Here is an 18,726-nt window from a genome sequence, read left to right on the forward strand (position 1 = left end):
CCTATTGCTTAGGTTGTGCTGAAAAAAAGGGTATAAGATAGTCGGTATTGCAATAGTAGCCTAATGCAAAAAAAGATTAGACTAGTTTTAAGAGTTAACACCGGGTCTTCTCAAATGTCAATTGAGATTGAGAGTAGACTTAAGACTTCCAGGGCCATATAACCAGCAGTGAAATTAAGTGTTCTATCTGTCATCATATACAGTCTGCCCCGCGCCGGATAAGCGATTGTGATTGGTGCCTGGGTTTTTGGATTTGCTAACAGGTTTGTCTGGGTTCTGTCATGCTATCAGTGATCAGGCAGCCTAAACAACACAGCTCCAAATTGGTTCTTCGTGGACCAGGATCAATGTGTCCAATGAAAGCCCACACGATTTCAGGCTTCGCTTGAAACATTTATTTTGTCTTGTTCATGCAAATTCCTTACACTTTTTCAGTCCAATACATCTTATTTTAGCATCAGCCTGTCTGTGCCATGCCCACTGTGTTCATGTGTCTTGCCATTGTTTGGAACAGTTCATGTTATGTGCATGACTGACTGATATATCAATAATAACATACAGGCTAAATGGTACATTTACATGTATTCATTTAGCATATGCTTTTATCCAAAGCAACTTACAAAAATGAGGAAAAACATTGAAGATACAATGCAACCTTGGGTAGCAAATTGGCTAGCATGCTAGATAAGCAGTGCCATACCTAATTTGACCAATTGCTTACAATGGTGCACTTCGTTTTCCTGCTCTGCTCTCAACAAGCGGCAAACTTGCTGTAACGCAACCCCCCAAGGAAATGTTGACCACCCAGGCATGCTGACCTATAAACCTGTACTCATATAGTAATACTACTACTACTAATAAATATCTATCTAGTATACTACTACTAATAAATATCATTGGTTCCTGCTTGGCTCCCTTTGCTTGGGCATATCTGTAGGGGTGTGCCACTCGTGTCTGCCTGAGGGTTGAAATACGGAAACATCTTCTCTTTGAAACTGTCCTCATATTGGAATAGGAGGGACATGTTGCGGGAGTCGTAAAACGACACGTGGCCCTTCTCGTAGTCTAGCTCCACGGTAATCCTCTGTGGGGGATTCTGCAGCGTGAGCGTCTGACGGGTTGCATGGTATTCGTCATGATACTTCCAAATGGACCAGAGTCCATACTGGGGCTTCAGGTAACAGTCTTTCTTCCTGTCGACTGTCTCCCGGGCAACGCCGATGACCCACTTGAACCTGTCCCCAACGTCCACCTCCCAGCTGTGCTTGCCTGAGGTAAAGCCCTCGGAACCCAGGACGATGGCATGTTCCATGAAGCGCTCCGGGTTGTCAGGCAAATCCTTCTTGGCTTTAATATACCTCACACTTGCCAAGTCATCAGACAGAACCAACCAGCCAGCTGCAGAGTTGGGGTCCAAAATGAGGGGAGCTTTAAGTAGCACAGAGAAAAATATTAAAAGGGCATTATGTGGGTTTTTCAACATTTAAAATCACTATTTACTGCCTGCGTGCGACTTGTTACAATATCATCTAAACATGTTGACTTCCTCTGTTGTTTATAACTGCATGTAGTTCTCTATGTGAAAGAATCAGATCAGATTTTGTGGTGTAATATACAATAGGTTTATGTAGGCTTGTTATGTCCCCTGAGTGTCTTACAACCTAAAGCATCAACACCATAGCTTATAAAAAGTGAGTCGCTAACACCAACACAACCACAAGCACAACACAGATTCCAACACAAGCTCTAAGATTAAAATCTAATAAAGGAAAAGGTTTATCTTCTGACGCTAATCAGACTGATATTGGCTGAAAACTTGGCTGAGTCCAAAACCAAAGTGGAATTATTTGGTTTCTATTGGCTGTTCAACTCAACTTCATAATGTTCAATTCAGAGAGAATAAAGTACAGTTTGTCAAACCCTAGACATATCACCACACACTATATAAGCGACGTGCTAAAACTCATTTATTCAATTTATTCATTAAGCAGACTTTGTTTATTCAAAATCTATTCAAACAAAAGCAGAGTAACTTTAGTATCCTCATCTATCAATATGATGCTGGTCAGTCATGTTGAGTCTCATGGACGTAGAGTCTCATTTTGGCAGATGCCCAGAAAGCTTGCTCAGACATATAAGCATGGTCAAGCACACAAAGGGAGGGGTGAGGGAAGGGTTGCAACTTGCAATCTGAAACATGACCACTAGATATCACTAAAGCGTACATCATGCCCCTTTAAAGGACAGTAGTATGCAACTCTTTCTGTTCGATTGGAAATTGTAGCAAGTAAATCCCAAATACAACCAATGTGAATGTAAGAGAGAGAGAGAGAGAGAGAGAGAGAGCGAGAGAGAGAGAGACAGAGAGAGAGAGACAGAGAGAGAGAGAGAGAGAGAGATTCCAACCTCCAAATCATAGAATTCAAAAGCACACAGCCTCTGTTTAAAACTCTATTGTGAGATATTTAGCAATGCACTCATTCATTCATACATACTGTATTGCACTCTCTCCTGCAGTTCTCCACAGACTCTGTACTTGAGGTTACCCAGGTGTTTGGCTACATCTATCAAAGCGCCTGAGAGCACTTGTGGGTCCTGCAGTATGCACTGGGCTCTGAAATCATATTTGAGTCAGTCAACACACATAAAATGGACTGAATTAAAGACTTTTAAACTATTATGATTTAAAGTGAAAGATCACCGCTCATCTGTCGAGGTGCAGGATTGGTAGGTAGCTGATAAAATATATAAGAAAAATCTGCACACTCCAGTCTGTGCAAAAAAGGTTTTTACTTTGAATCTGCAAGCTCTCGGTCGGCAGACCTTCTTCAGGCAGAGTAGATCCTACTTCTCTGGCTGAAGAAGGTCTGCCGACCCAAAGCTTGCCGATTCAAAGTAAAAACCTTTTTTGCACAGACTGGAGTGTGCGGAGTTTTCTTATATCTTTTATAATCAATGAGGATTTACCTGTTTGTTTTGTGTTTAGAATCCTAAAATGCAAAGGAAAAAAATATGCATAACATTTTATTATACCAAGGTGAAGGCAACCTGTTATCAATTACTGGTATAAGTACTGATGACTCCTTACCCTCAGAAATGACAGATTGTCCTGTTTTAAGTCTTTTTCAATTTGATGTATGGAATTCTCTAGAGCCAACATCTGGCCCTGAATGATGTCCAGCTCTCGATCAATCAGCTTCCTCTTCTGCTCCTCTTCCTCCCTGACTGCTGTGAGTCTGGCCTCCTCTTCCTCTCTCAGCCACTGATGAAGCTGCTCAAACTCCTCTTGTATCCTTCTCTCAGTGGTAGCCCTCTGTTTCTGCAAATTGTAAATAATGACCTTGAATATGAATGCTCATGTTTACGTTATTGTTATATCAATAACCTATACATATTGAGAAAATGTATATCAATAACCTATACATATTGAGAAAAATGTTTTCAGACTCAAGACAGTTAAAAAAAAACTATTTATGTGAATAGATACATATATGCAGTGAATAAAGACATAATTGGTGAATATTTTGTATGTATGTAATATTATTAGTAACGTATTGAGTACTGCAGCATCACTGCTACTATTGTGGTGTCACATTGTGAGTTCTAAATGAGTCCATCTGTGATTCCGATTCCTATTCAAATGGTTAGATACCTTTCGAGCTTTATTCCAGAGAGGGTTAAAGCTAGTAATCAAGGATTTTTGTTTATTCTTACCGCCATATGCTTCACTATGTCTTTGTAAACTTCATCTGCATAGATACACAGATCAAGCTGTTGCTCCATCCGCTGCAGCTTAGAGCGTAAAGTCTCCTACATGCATGAAAAGGAAATAATAAACAGTATATGTCAAGCCACATTTCTTAATACGCTTTACACAAATAATGTGTACATTAATACAGTATATACTTTGCGTTATGTTGTAGATAGTGTATTAATGAAATACAGCATTATAGCACTTCTGTGAATCTAAGTTGAATCATGGAACCTCCTCACGTTTATCTATCTGTTATCTATTAACCCTTTCCTGCACCATGTTCATTCTCTCTTAATAAATAGATAATAGATCCTATAAAGATTTATGAGAAGATATTTATCTTGTAAATTTGAGTCAACATGTGGATATATCTTTTCACAGTCTTAGACACTCTATGCCCGGATGCAGCCTTATTTGGGCGTGTTCACGTTAAAATATCATGCCCACCTGCCAGAATAGTTGACCCCTGAGTCTGACTCCTGACCCCTGAGATTTGCAAGGTTTCTTGATTTTTGTTTCCTATATGTCATGTGTACACACTAGCACAATAAGAATAGAATCTTCATTGAGCCTTGTTGCAGACACATGTCTTATTTGAATAGGCTGCATATCATGTTAAACTGACAAATATTATTAATGGACCATTTGAAGAAAATGGCCTGATTCTGAAGCTTTCACCTAGCTTCAGATAGTCTCTCAGGTAAGTAACTATATAAGGTCTCAAATGAACAGGCAAAATGGATTAAACATGAACAACTGAAAGCATCCCACTTGCCATGTGTCTACTGGAAGATAGGCCTGCTGCACAGTTCAAACTACATGACGAAGTTGGTGACACAGTATTTCGGTATCAATTAGCGTTGTGTATCCAGAGAGTCCAAATCTGACCTCTCCCCTCCATGACAGGTCCGAGGAGAAGGCAAAAATAGTTCCAGAGCTAGAGTGATCAGATTCCTCTGCATGAAAAACAGGATAGCTCCCCTATACTGAAATGGAATGGTTGTCAGGGATGGGCTGTACTTAATAAATATATAATAAGCATAGTGTGCCTACTGATACAACATTTTATTTGACTATTTGCATGTAATGAGCATTTGTTGGTCAGACAATTTGTATAAAAAATAGTGTGGTGTTTATAATAAAAAATAAAATGCTGAACCCAAACTTGTACAAGATGATGTCACATGAATGCTTCTGCAGGCATCTTTGTGCCAAGATATGCATGCAGCATTCTGAAAAGGTGCATGACCATTTCTCTCTGGGACTGGATGATGAAAAATATTATGTCATGACAGTGCTTCTCAAAACAGTTGCACTGTGCCTTAGGCAGTGACAAGCTGTCAAATGATGATGTACAGTATGTCTATAGAGAACAGGCTTGTGATATCATCTTACCTTATATGCCTACATGTCAGTGAAAGGATCTCTCCTTTTTAAATGTATTGTCAATACTTTAACAACTTGAGTATTTTGCATTTTATGTCAAGATACACGTAATGCATTTTCACCCATCCCTGGGTATTTTTTGATGAAAGATATATTCAATTGAGACACTTGTAGGCTACATACGTTTCCCAAAACCTCCTCTTAAACTACTTATTTCATTTTGAGTAGCCTATTGAACAGGTCATATGTCTTTTTTTCCCCAGAATAAATTGGCTCCTTACAATGCTGAAAATGGGAGTGTCCCGGGAGAAACGCTATAGCTATCCCGACAGCTTTTAGGAAATTGAAGTGTCATGTCAAGCCACGATTCATTAAAAGGATGCTGCTGCTAGGCCACCTGTTATAGTCGCATTTGATCGCCGACAACTAAATGTGTCTATTAAGATTTCTGGGTTGTTGCTTGAGTTTTCTCACCTTCATACTCTCCGCCGCCTCTTTCACACGTTTCAGCTTGTGTCCAGCGTGCCAAAGGGAATGTTGACACTCCTCACATACTGCAATTCCCTCGTCCACACAGAACCAGGATGGGGTATGTTTCCGGCACACGACATCTTGATTTCTTATTTTATCAAGTTGTGTTCTTCCTGCAAAGGCATCTACAAGTTCCTTGAGAGCGATGTTGATTCCTGGAGTTTCTTTGGGAAGTTCTTTCTTGCACACCGGACAGTCTCGGCACTCGGCTTGATTCAAGTACTGAATAAGGCAGCTCTTGCAGAAGCTGTGATTGCAATTGAGAGACACGGGGTCTGCTAAACTTTTGGAGCAGATGTGACAACGCAAAAAGCGCATCATAATTGGCGACTTAATATCCATTTCCGACGTCCCTTTGTTTACTTCACAGCGTTACGTCAACAGTGGGAATTTAAACAGTTTTGGTTCTGGGGTCCCCCTATAGCCACTCTTTATAAAGAGGTCTGAGAAAAGAGTGTCAGAAGACTGGACTGATTCTTGAGTGTACATTACAACCAGAAACAGACGGTTCTTAAGTGTCTTGACCTTTCACTTGTGAGTGACAGTCATGATACTCTGCTGCATAGAGTTGAAGTTTGCCCCGTGAAAATGGCGACAGATGGCGCCAGAGCATAGGGTGACACCTGGAACGTGCTGTAATGTCTCAGTGTAATGTCTTACACATATGTTTTACGTCCATAAATCCAAATTCCAAAATAAACAAACTGACTTTATAGAGCTCTCCATTAATATTAAACATTATATTCGGTTGCATAATGCATAAGGCTGTTAGGACACACACACTAATTTATACTTTTCAAATGCTTTATGTAGATGTAGGCTAGTAGTGAGGGCACCTTTAACCGTGCTTCCAAAATAATCAAAGATCCCTCTCACCCAAACCACCACTTTTCTAGCTTCTCCCCTCTGGAAGATGTTACAGATGTATAAGAACAGAAATCACACGCTTCAAAAATAGCTTCTTCCCTTCAGCAGTAAGAGTCCTGAACACAACTAAACTGATAGGAACATTTATGTATATTCTTTGTTGTACATTGTTGTGTGGCAATAAAGTATCTATCTATCTATCTGTCTATCTATAATTATATCGTATGTCCCCTGGCGACAATCAACCTGTAAAAAATGTCTTACACTTATGCCAATATCTTGATTTATTTCTAAAGGACACGCATATGACATACATTAATGAATTAACAGCGCTTCATAACTGCCCCAGAGAAAAAGAGAGCGAACTTTCTAAAAAAGTTTAATTCCCATATCTCTAAGGGGCCCCACCCCACCCATCTCTCGCTAGGCTGCCAACCACCAGCGTGCCCGGGGTGTAACCTACAGAGCGCCTGCATCACTGTGATTTGCAGCGTGCCAGCAATTCCCTCAAATAAAGCATTTATTCCAAACCTCAAGACCTCTCAGGTTGCCAAAGTGCTGTAGTGGATTCTGGTCTGGTGGTGAGTGACTCTGCAAATGCATGCATCTAGTATATTATTTTCCACTATAATGTAACCATAACATAATTAAGTTAAAATGTATTTTCATTCCAGTCCACATAGGCTATACTAGGCTATATATAGCGATCCATAGATCCCTATAGGGAGCAGCAGGGTAAGATGACACACTGGATACATTTTGCAGTCTTGTTAATCACAGACAGTGCCATGACACACACAGTAGATAGTGTCATGTGACCCTAAATTTCAAATCTCAATATCAGGGATAGTTCGTCACTTTTTTATATACAAATTATTTGTGTTTATGATGTAATGTATGTAGATTAACAATGTGTAAGCATTTTCCCCTTGGGGGTAGAATAAGCTTGTGATCCACCTTAGCCCTTCTTATTTAGGTGTAACTACAGCAACATCGTTATGGTACATATTATAATGTCCTAAATAAACTCCAGCAGGCTACACATCTGCTGCAGGTCCGCTGCCCACTCATTGCCATTCCTGTGACCACATCAACCTAGCAGTCCTTCAGAACATAAACTGGCTCCCTGTTCCACAGAGCATCCATTTCAAATCTCTTCTCCTTTATTATACCATATTGGGTTTCTATACTGAAAATGATAAATAGATAAACTGGATTGTTTCAATAACAATGTCATTCAATTCAGAGGTCTACTATTGTGACTTGGCAATCCATCATCAAGTGTCAGGACAGTAGACAAAGAAGTAAAAAAAAAGTATATTATCATGAAGAAATGTATGTCATTAACATCACAGAATGTGACATAACATAATTAAGAATGATATAAATATGCATGTTAAATATGGTAAAGGCGATAATTAGTAACTGTTAGGATTAGTTAGCATTAGTAAGTGTTAGTAACCATGTTGACTCGGAAGGCTCAAATTACCCTTACATGGCGAAATCTGAGTCACACGAGCGCTTTCTGGGACCCCCTATTCTGTTGTCTATTTTAGGTAGGCCCCCTGTGCTAAGTAAGGCATAAATCCTGAACCTGTATATGCATGTCTGATACCGAAAAAAGGCACCTATCCTGTGCTTCCTTAGATACCGCCATGGGTAAATCATATAACTATATGCTGTGTAAGTGAATGAATTACAGGTATTGTTGTGTACAAGAGGATTGTATAGGCTACTGTGTGCTGTGAATGACCAGAATGTAAATATTTTCACCCCACAGTGCTGTATCACTCTGGATTAACGGAATTCTGCATCTGCACTCGGCACTGTTACTGTGTGTAAATGTAACCATTTGGTCAGTGTGTATCTTAGTTTAGCCCACCAGTGTTAGTGTATCTGTATGCCATATTACCTTTGGTGTGCAGTGCGTTGGGTGTGTGTGTGTAACTCAGCCTGTAAGGGGCACTAACAGGCCAGTGAAGAGTAGGAGACTCAGGGCCTTGTCAGTAATACTGTACTTAATGAGCCTGACTCCATTACCTTGTGCCAGCTCAGCAAATATTATTATTTTGAGGTTAGTAGTTAAACTTCATATTTGTTGCCAAACTCAGGTAGAGTGACCTGGGAATTGTACAGGTTATGGACTGACAGACAGACAGACAGACAGACAGACAGACAGATAGACAGATAGACAGGCAACACAGTAAACACACAATCCTGCAAACCACAGTATTACTGATAGAAAGTAATTAGTGCCTTTAGACACCTCAGCATGCTTTGCAACTATGGGGTTGCAATCAAGGACATTTTGAATGGGCTTATCTGGATGCCTGTCGTACTTTCATCTGTCTCTGTGCTAAAGAATGGGTAGATCTTCTCTGTGAAAGTGGGTTTGTATGTGTGAATATGTGTCATGTCATCGGCGTCGTAGAAGGACAGCAGTCCTTTCCCATAATCCAGTTGGATTCTGATCCTTTCCGGTCTCTTCTCCAGCTCAATGTGTATGCCGCCTACAGTGCACTTACACTCATCCATCCAGATTGTCCAGAATCCAAACTTTGGCTCCAGGAACGTCTCCTCCTTCCTTTCGATGGACTCGTTGGCCACACCCAGACTCCAGCGGTCTCTGTCCCCCACCTGCACTTCCCAGCAGTGTTCGCCTGAGTCGTAGCCCTCCGAGCCCAGTACGTAGATGTACTTTGTGAAGCGCTCTGGGTTGTCTGGAACATCCTGTTTGGTTCTTATCTCCGTCACTGTCGTCATGTCCTCAGACACACTGAGCCAGCCATCTGCTGTGTTGGGGTCAAGGATCACCGGGTCTGGAAATAACAGATACATGTATAGAAATAACTAGAAATATATTAGCATTAGTGTGTTGTGTCAATTAAGTATAAATATATTAGTATTAGAGTGTTGTGTCAACTTTTAGCTTTTCCACTATTTATAGTTGATTTATGAAATGAAGAAAATCTGGGCAAAAGATCCTAATATATTCTAAACTAGGTGTAGGCATCATGAGGGTCATCAAAAGGCCCATTCTTAGGACTCTACAAATGTGCAGGACTACAGAGTGCAAAAACCTCATGCTCACTAAAGAAGGCCTTTACTCCTCCATTAGGATTTCCATAATACCCTTAATGCAAATGGTTAAATATCTTTATTCAGAAGCACACAGTTTTGGAAGCACTATATTGTTCCATCCTTCAAATACAGACACAATCATGAATCTGTATCACATTTGAAAGCAGACTCAAAGTGGTGGGAGCATCTTAAATGTAAAGTCACAGCCCTCAGCAAACAGAGACTTACTGTATACGTACTGTATACGTCCAAATCATAGCAAATGAAGAAGGGGTTATAGCAGTCACAGACTTTTCAAATGCTTCGGAAGTTCTCAGAGCTGTTGTCCCTATGCAGCATATCACCTATTAATCACTTTCCTCACCACACTGCACTAATCCACTCACAGTAATCCATCGTCTCTACAATCTTCTTCCCGACGTTGAACTTGAGGTTTCCCAGGTGTTCGGCGACATCTAGCATAGCCCCAGAGAACACATATGGGTCCTGCAGTTTGCACTGGACTCTGCAATCAAACACAAAACTCAGTCAAACTCAAACTATGTCATATGCAGACATCCAAAAAGAAGTAAAATTAATAGATAAATAAATAAATAAATAAATGCTCACCTTGCCTTGGTACGACTGTAGTCCTAGAAATGAACAGGGAAATGCATTCAGTAATTTTTTTTTTGCTTTGCAGTGAGCCATTTGGGGTATAAAATGGACTGGAATCGACTGCGCTGGAATCGTTTTTTTTTTTCTTACATGAAGCTATGTCTTTTCAGCTGTGCTATGGCTTTGATCGCTACATATGGTATTTAGACTCGTGAATGGCTTAGCCATGTCCTAGTACACTCTTGCCAGAGGTAAGACCGCAGCAAGCTACAGAATGGGTGCATATGAGGATTTATATATTCTATATTTATTTTCCATAATTTATTTTTTAATTATTCTTTTAGCTCTCCTTAGTCTTTGTTGTCTCTGTGTATCAGTGTGTTATTGGTGCCTCTGGACTGTGTCTATGTCCCATGTTGTCCATTCACTGTCTTTCTTAAAGGAAGCTGCCACCTTGAGATATGGTGTCTCAATGGGACCTTCCTGGCAAAATAAAGGTTAAATTATGCTGGAGCCAAATGCTATTGTACTGGATTGCTTACCTGATAAAATGACGCGTTATCTTGTTTCAGGTCAACTTCCACACGGCAGATAGCCTTTGTCTGAGCATGGATCTGTCCCCGGATGATCTTCAGCTCTCTTTCAATGATCATCATCTTCCTCTCGGCCTCCTCCCTCACTGCAGTCAGCCTGGCCTCCTCTTCCTCTCTCAGGAACTGATGAAGCTGCTCAAACTCTTCCTTGATCTTCTTCTCAACCCGTGCACGCTGGGTCTGTGAATATAACAACTGCATAATATGTAACAGCTCCCAAAACACTGATGGCACTGAGAGAGTGTTTACTTCCCCACATTTGGGTAGCGGGCAGTTTGGGCAGTTGCAGAACTCACCGTCAAGTGCTTTTCCATATGCACATACGTGTCCTCAACATCTTTGCTTTCTCGCGCCTGCTTCTTCAATGGGATCAGGTCCAGAGTAATAGTTTGCTGTGTAGGAAAATAAGAATGACAATTCATCCACTACTTCTTATACCTGTACATTTAGTAAAACTTTTATTATTTTAAATTGTATTACATTATGAGGACACAGGTCCACAGGTGACAGTGACTATGTGTTTATTTTGCGCTATTATGAGAAAGTTGTAGGCTACCTTCTTACCTTCAAATCCTCTACAATCTCTTGAAGAAGCTTGAGCTTGTGTCCCGCGTGGGCAGTGATACTCTCACACCCCTCACAAACCAGTTTGTCCTCACTTATGCAAAACCACGTCGGTTTCACCGTGTGCACACTGCACAACACTTCCTGCTTCGTCTCCGCATTGCCGTTTTCTTGAATCCTCCCAGCAAATACATCCGCGAGGCCCTTCAAGGTCAAATTGACCTGTGGCATGTCATTGGAGGCCGACCTTTCACAGACTGGGCATCTTCTGTTGTCGTCCTGGTCCCAGAACGTACACAAACACATCTTACAAAAGCTGTGATTGCATTCCAGGGACACAGGGTCAGTGAAGGTGGAGGAGCAGATTTGGCATGAAAGAAAATACTCCAGAACCTCTGAGTCACCTGCCATAGCTGCAGCAGTGCGGTCCTCCTATACTTTGTATCCTTTTAATGTTCCAGATCAAAAGGCGTATGTTGGTGTCAGTGCTGAAATGTTGGTCCAGCAAATCTTTCAACTTTCAAATGTGTACGACGCCGAGTTTTAAGTGAAGGATTTGCACAGTATCCAATGATTCAATAAAGCTGACAAAGACAAGTAAAATAAATAACCATTTGAATACAGCACCTCAAAGATAGCATTTGATAATTCTATAAAACTGACAAAGATAAATATAATAAATAGTTGAATACACCACCTGAAAGAGTTTCAGCCTTGATCACAGCAGAATAATAAACACTATTTTTTGATATTCACAAAATAACAAAATGCAAGTATATATAACATTATTCTTTTAATATTCTTGAAATAAAGAAATGCAAGTATACATTGCATGTGCTATGTCAGAGTAGACGTGTGTTAAAGTGCAGCATACACATGTGACCTCTAAGAGTGTGAGATTCTGCCAAGTGTGTCCACAGCTCAAGTATCATCTGCAGCATTTAACCACTCTTGTGCTTCGTGTCCGCTGGACAGATAGTCAGGGGCAAGTCATAAATAATCTCTTTGAAAATGAAGGCACTTTATCATACCGACTGAGTTCATAAATCATTTTGAAATACTCCTCAACATATTTTGATACAGGATATGTGTGGCCTGGAAATAATGACTATTGGAAGGGTAGCATAATAAATTGTTTTGCGGCTGTGTTAGAACTGACTGACAGCATGGTATAACTGTCTCCTGCACATAAATCAGCACGATGATCAGTTTGTAATGTTCTGTGTGCTTAGAGCAGATGATATTAATGAACCAGTCTGAATTTCAACCCCTGTCCAATTTATTACAACATCATAGAGAATATCCCTCAACCACCAAATTATAGACAGCCTTATAATATACCGCCATTTACATACGATCAGAAGAGATAGATAAAGAGATATTGCATACCTATTATAGAAAACAAATCTTGCTGATCAGTGGTAGTCCAACTGTTGTCCTTTGCAAAAGTTGCAAAAGGGTGGTCTCAATGTATTGAGGTCTGTCTCGTGTTAGACCCTAAGACATATCACTTCCCATACAACCCCCGAAGAGTCCATCGTGATAGGCTGAAGAAGCCTAGCCCATCCCATACATGAAACTAATGGAGATAGTTATCAGGTTATGGGATATGAAACAGCTGTGGATTGATCTTGAGATGACTTGTGTTGAGATGACTATTGTGTTTCAGTGTAATATATGGGCCAGACTCTGGGCTTGTTTCTGGAGATATTTGCGACACAGGAGGCAACTGGAGGTCTCAAGAATGTACAGAAAGAAGATTGTGTTTCGGAGGTCTCATTTACTCCACAGGGGTTCAGCTGTTGGACTGACAGAGATTGATTGCAGAGGGCTGAAGCTATATTAAGCATTTTGCCATCACAACAGTCCTAAACAGTGGTTATTAAGCAGCATGCTTTATCTCAGAATCAATTTTCTATTTTTAGAATAAAATCTGCTTAAATAAACTGTTTTTTCTTTTGTTACTTTATAATCTCCTTTCTCACTGATGAGAATGAGAATAAAATAATTGGGTAACATTCCCAAGATCTGATCTGATCTACACTGCCTGGCTCAGATGTTCTGTCAGGTACTGCAGTCTACAGTAGGTTGGGCCTTCTTCTCGTGGGAGTTGCTGTTGCCAAATCATTTGTGGGTTTTTTTTTTCAGAAAAAAAGAGCAGACTCTACAGTGTATCCTTAGCTTTCTTAGGTGTAAAGTAACAATATGTATTTTTTACTTTAAAATAACAGGTCAAACTCATCTCAACTCAAACTCAACTCATAATGCGCTATCGCTGTCTAAAGGCCAATTTATAGTCCTTCGTGTCACTCAACAAAAAACATTGTTGCCAACAGATGTCACAGGCACATAGGATGTCAAAGTGCTATGGCAGCAACAAAATGTTGAATGTCCCATATAACATCACCTTGTTTCTTCAACATGAAACAAAAGCATAGCTGGTTGAGTGCAAGAAGCTGAGGTATGTCGAGATTGCAGCCGACGCACAACCATGTGGCTGGAAAGTAGAGATCCATCCAGTCGAGATTTTATAGCTACATTAAGGCTACTCCGGGAGATGGGAGAGTGAGGAAAGGCCCACTCGCAAGCACTGAAAGATGTCTCCAGAACTTCTGAAAAGGGCATTCAGTGGTTTTGGATGAAGAGAAAGGACTCCACCTGGGCCTCAACTGTGGGTGGTGTCTAGGGGGTGAGTCCGGGATGCTAGGATTCACTGCTGAACGCTCTGGAGAGGTTGTGGGCCTATCAGAATAACGTTGAGGAAGGAGGGCACCCACTTGATAATCCAGAAAGGCGCCATCACTCACTTGACCTTCCCACTGTGTCTAACATATCATGTAAATCACAGAATGGTCGCACTACAAAGATCTGTCTTTCTTGCTTTTATTCCATTAGCAACAGGGGTCAACGAACACACGTTTCGGTCATATGGCCTTCGTCAGTAGCCTATGTCAACATCTAGTCCTACGTAACAAAGCTGTCATTGTTATGTCATTGCACAAAGTCTCTCAACATAAGTTTATAATATAAGTGTATAACCAGTTTCAAGCAATGCTGGGTGATAAGTCTTGTAGCCTGAGGGACAAAGTGGTTAGGAGGATCTTGCTCAGAGTTTAGTGACTGCCAGCAAGTGAGATGAATGGTGCTAACCACAAAGAGCAAAGTAAAGTTGATGTGATGATAAAATGTAACCCATACTGTATCATGATATTCATGATCATGATGGTGATGAAATTATAATAATGAAACAAAATTTAGAAGAAAATGTGGAAGTATAAATAAAATATATGGGTAAAATGACAACACACTATAAGCCAACATGAGTCATTTAGTATGTTACAAGTTTGGTGAAAAAAAAACAAATATCTGGAAATGTAATTGACTTGTGAACCCATATCAAAATGTCATTCATGATATGATATGACTGAGAATATGAAAGAAAATAATCATGGCATTCAAGAAGCAGGTCATCATGTTAAATTTTCACTTTCAGTCTTGAAGCACGAAGAAAACTCTGATGACAAGAGTTGCCAAACAGGCAGACAGACGCCATTCCAGGGTGTGAAGATGGCTGAGAAACAGCAGGTTTTCCAGAAGGATCTGTGCTGTTATATTTGCTCTGAGACATTTAAGGACCCTGTCTCTCTTCACTGTAATCACAGCTTTTGTCAGACATGTCTTTCTAAATTCTGGGGAAAAGCAAAGAATAAGAACTGTCCTGTCTGTAATAGAAAGTCATCAATGGAGGATCCGTTGATTAATTTCTCCTTGAAGGAACTGGTGGACTCCTTCACTGGACGCCTTAAACTGGATAAAAACCCAGACGAGGGGAAGGAGGTGGTGTGCAGTAAACACACCAGAACACCAATATGGTTCTGTGTGGATGAAGACAGGGCTGTGTGTGACGACTGCCAAAACCCCACACAGCATGCTACACACACAGTTATACCCTTAGAGGAGGCCGTACAGGACATGAAGGTAAGACAGCTAAAAGGGTTAATAAATAAGACAACATTAGGAATGTGGTAAAGATCACATGTGAGTAAAAGGAGTGAACTGAACGTTGAACAATGATCAACGAACATGTTTGCATGTTGTGACATATAAAATAAATATATGTCTGAAGTGAGTTCTGAGGCCTCTGCTATATCAGTGATCTATTGGATGTTTCATACATATGGAGAATTAAAAAAGAAAAGGAAAATAGTTTGAAAGCACATTCCAGTACAGAGCTGCAAGTTTTCTGAGGGCTGTAAGTTAATACTATATATAGAGCCTGGTTGGATAAAGATTTCAAATGGCGACATTTGTAGCTCAAGGTTTTACAGCTGCAATATTCTGCAACGAAATATCATTATATCATTTATTTAGGTAATAAACATTTAGAGCCCCTAATTTAAATGGGCGAAATACAAAGTCAGTGAAGGAAGTGTCTCATGCATGAACTACAGCTATTGTGTGGCCTGTGAGAGCGTTGGGTTGACCCACTTATGTTTGTGCATAAAATGAGCTGTAGTTAGACAGTAAACTTTGCCCGTGATTTAAGTTAGGGCCTTTTTATTGTGATGTCAAATGTAGGCAGAAAAATCTGCTGCAAAGTTTTGAAATTTGAGTATGGAAAAAGTATGGAATTTTGAAATGAAAAATGTGTAGGAACCCTGGAAGCAGAGATAAAAACAGGTTACGTTTTTAGTTTTTCTCATCCGTCAAACTTTCCCTATTTGTGTTCACTTCCTTGGAGTAGACTGGTGCTGTAGTCTGACACGTGTTTTAAATGAAGATTGTGAGAGTTATTGCTTTCTTCTTGATGAGTGGATTTATTAACAAAATGAAATAAACATAAACTGCAAACTTAAAGAAAGAGTCTGCAGTACAGATCAAAGTTCCAAGTTCCATTCAAGTTTAGTTGGCGGGCTCAGTAATCACGTTGATTAAACGGTGACACGGTCAATGACTGTTTCGCCTGCACCGCCCACCTGGCCCGTGTTGCTGCATCACCTTAAATAGGTAAGTCTCCCGCTTCCTATAGAGGGAGACTCAGGCAGTAGTGAAACACACTAACACAAAACATAATGGGACAATTGAATTAATTCAGGAGCTCTAATTATAATCCGAAATAACTGAATGAATGGCTCCTACAATAAGTGCACAAAAGTAATATATACTTTGTTATTTGTTACCTATTTGAGTTATTGATAATACTGGTAATTATTGATATTGATAATTACTCTTTCACTGTAAACTTGTGTGTGCCTAGTGGTACAAATACATTAAATGCTGTGTTGCAACCAACATATAGCATGGTATGTATGTTTGAGACATTGAATGACACCTACACAATTTCTGTTGTTTTAATGTGGAAGAGAAACCTCACAACAAATACAAATAGAGTATTAATTATCAAAGCATTTATTTTTGTGTCAGGGGAAACTGAAGTCAGACTTGGAGAAAATGCAGAAAAGTCTGAAAAAATACACAGATACTGAAAAGGTTCATAAGGACATGGTGCAGCATACAAAAGTAAGTATTTTACACATTTACACTCATAAACACTTAAAATCTATTGCTTTCTAACATTACATTCATAAATATGTTTATCACTGTTTCCAGAGCCAGCTAGCTGCTACAGAGAGAAGCATAAAGGAGGTATTTGAGCAGCTCCATCAGTTCCTGAGAGAGGAAGAGGAGGCCAGACTGACTGCACTGAGGGAGGAAGAGGAGCAGAAGGGGGAGATGATTGGAGATGAGAGAAATAAAGACCCTTCAGGAGCAGATTCAGACTTTAAAGGACTCAATTCAGCATGTGGATAATGACCTGAAGCAGGACAGCGTGCCCTTTCTCAAGGTCATTGTTTATCCATATAATGATGCAATCACCTACTCTACTCATATGCAGTATACTATATTCTTTTGATCAATATTTGTGTTTTATACTGTAGGGATACCAGGGCACAAAGAGCAGGTAAGTCATCATGACTCCTCATGACTCTTCTTCTCTGCTGTCAGTTGTTCTGTTTGTTGACTGAGTTCTGTGTGATTGCAGAGCCCAGTGCACACTACGGGACCCACCGCTGCTATCAGGGGCTCTGATAGATGTAGCCCAGCACCTGGGCAACCTCAAGTACAGAGTCTGTGAGAAGATGGTGGAGAGTGTAGAATACTGTAAGTACTTGTAGCAGGAATGATCTTTAGGACCTCAGTATGAGTGTGCAGAAATGGTCTGGTGGCAGCAATTTCAGTAATTTTGTTGAATACAGTTGTTAAAGGTGTATTTTTAGTTCAAAACGTTCAAAATGGCCTATAACAACAGATGTGAAGAAATTACCATTTTGATATCACTCACTCATGGTTTAACTTAACTAAGTAAATGTGCTAAGTGAGACTCAAAGATTAGATAAGGTTATGTTTTTGACTTCTCAATTCTTTATACATAAATATAGCCATAAATGCTGCTTAAATTCAAACAAAGCTAATACTCATTAATCAATACTGAATTCTATTTTTTACAGACCCTGTAATCCTGGACGCCAGTACCGCAAATCGCTACCACTTTCTTTCTGATGACCTGACAAGTGTAAAAAACATGGACACCAAACATCAGCTGCCGGGCAACCCAGAGCGATTTATGAAGTATAATGATGTGCTGGGCTCTGAGGGCTTCACCTCAGGAAAGCACTGCTGGGAGGTGCAGGTGGGGGACAGGAGGAAGTGGACTTTGGGTGTAGCCAAGGAGACGGTGGAGAGGAAGGGAGAGACATCCTTAGGTCCATCATATGGGTTCTGGACTGTAAAGAAGAGTTCTGATAAATATAAAGCAGGTTCTAAGACCCTCTCCCTGGAGACTAAACCTCAGAGGGTCAGAGTGCAGCTGGACTATGAGAGAGGCGAGGTGTCCTTCTACGACCCCAGTGACATGTCTCACATTTACACTTACAAGGACACTTTCAAGGACAAGTTGTTTCCATATTTTGGTACTGGGAGTGATGATACAAGTGAAGAGAGTCTTCAGATCTGCCCTTTTAAGGTATCCCTAAAAGTGAAAAATCTTTGAATTAGTGTTCAATGTGCAAAGCTTCATTGAATCTTGTTTAACAATCTGTACTTGGTAGGATGCTAGCAGCTGTACTTTCATATACTTTGTGATGATTTTTCTCATTCTGGAGACTGGACTATTTAACTAAGCAATGGCCAAGCGTAAACTTTACATCCAGCCATGCCACCGCTACTAAAAGTAACTTCAGCCGGTTGCTCCATTGCTTATATGGACCTGTCTTCATCCACACAGAACAGTCGCTGTTTTAGTGGCTGTGACGAGTACATGGCGTCATCGTCAGCTTGTGGCGTCCTCGTCAG

General features: G+C 40.3%; 3 protein-coding genes across 3 annotated transcripts; 1 reads left to right on the forward strand and 2 right to left on the reverse strand.

Annotated features, from left to right (window-relative positions):
* Nucleotides 1-422: 422 nt before the first annotated feature.
* Nucleotides 423-6,165, reverse strand: LOC121724415 (nuclear factor 7, ovary-like). The gene is made up of 6 exons (XM_042110974.1): nt 5,615-6,165; nt 3,715-3,810; nt 3,089-3,319; nt 2,968-2,990; nt 2,496-2,614; nt 423-1,428 (listed from the first exon to the last, which is right to left on the reverse strand). Exons 1-6 carry the CDS (start codon nt 6,011-6,013, stop codon nt 884-886), a joined length of 1,413 nt encoding a protein of 470 aa, XP_041966908.1. The 5' UTR covers nt 6,014-6,165; the 3' UTR covers nt 423-883.
* Nucleotides 6,166-7,763: 1,598 nt separating this feature from the next.
* Nucleotides 7,764-11,878, reverse strand: LOC121724414 (E3 ubiquitin-protein ligase TRIM35-like). Its single transcript, XM_042110973.1, has 6 exons — nt 11,374-11,878; nt 11,106-11,201; nt 10,759-10,989; nt 10,229-10,251; nt 10,006-10,124; nt 7,764-9,357 (listed from the first exon to the last, which is right to left on the reverse strand). The coding sequence occupies exons 1-6, from the start codon at nt 11,782-11,784 to the stop codon at nt 8,822-8,824; spliced, it is 1,416 nt and encodes a 471-aa protein (XP_041966907.1). The 5' UTR covers nt 11,785-11,878; the 3' UTR covers nt 7,764-8,821.
* A 2,872-nt stretch (nt 11,879-14,750) lies between these two features.
* Nucleotides 14,751-18,673, forward strand: LOC121724408 (E3 ubiquitin-protein ligase TRIM35-like). Its single transcript, XM_042110962.1, is given in 7 exon segments — nt 14,751-15,351; nt 16,798-16,893; nt 16,984-17,115; nt 17,117-17,218; nt 17,313-17,335; nt 17,417-17,535; nt 17,883-18,673. Coding segments are annotated over 7 exon segments (1,572 nt in total). The 5' UTR covers nt 14,751-14,793; the 3' UTR covers nt 18,425-18,673.
* The last annotated feature ends 53 nt before the right edge of the window (nt 18,674-18,726 follow it).

Source organism: Alosa sapidissima, chromosome 11 (genome assembly GCF_018492685.1).
Source record: "Alosa sapidissima isolate fAloSap1 chromosome 11, fAloSap1.pri, whole genome shotgun sequence".
NCBI lineage: Eukaryota > Metazoa > Chordata > Actinopteri > Clupeiformes > Clupeidae > Alosa > Alosa sapidissima.

Excerpts from the sequence above, each read along its gene's own strand:
- LOC121724415 (XM_042110974.1), bottom strand. The coding sequence starts at position 6,013 with ATGGATATTAAGTCGCCAATTATGATGCGCTTTTTGCGTTGTCACATC. Across the intron at positions 3,811-5,614 it reads AGGCGGCGGAGAGTATGAAG|GAGACTTTACGCTCTAAGCT; the intron begins GTGAGAAAACTC and ends TCATGCATGTAG. Across the intron at positions 1,429-2,495 it reads GCAGGAGAGAGTGCAATACA|CTCCCCTCATTTTGGACCCC; the intron begins GTATGTATGAAT and ends TGCTACTTAAAG.
- LOC121724414 (XM_042110973.1), bottom strand. The coding sequence starts at position 11,784 with ATGGCAGGTGACTCAGAGGTTCTGGAGTATTTTCTTTCATGCCAAATC. Across the intron at positions 10,125-10,228 it reads TACAGTCGTACCAAGGCAAG|AGTCCAGTGCAAACTGCAGG; the intron begins GTGAGCATTTAT and ends GTTTGATTGCAG. Across the intron at positions 9,358-10,005 it reads TGTAGAGACGATGGATTACT|ACCCGGTGATCCTTGACCCC; the intron begins GTGAGTGGATTA and ends TGTTATTTCCAG.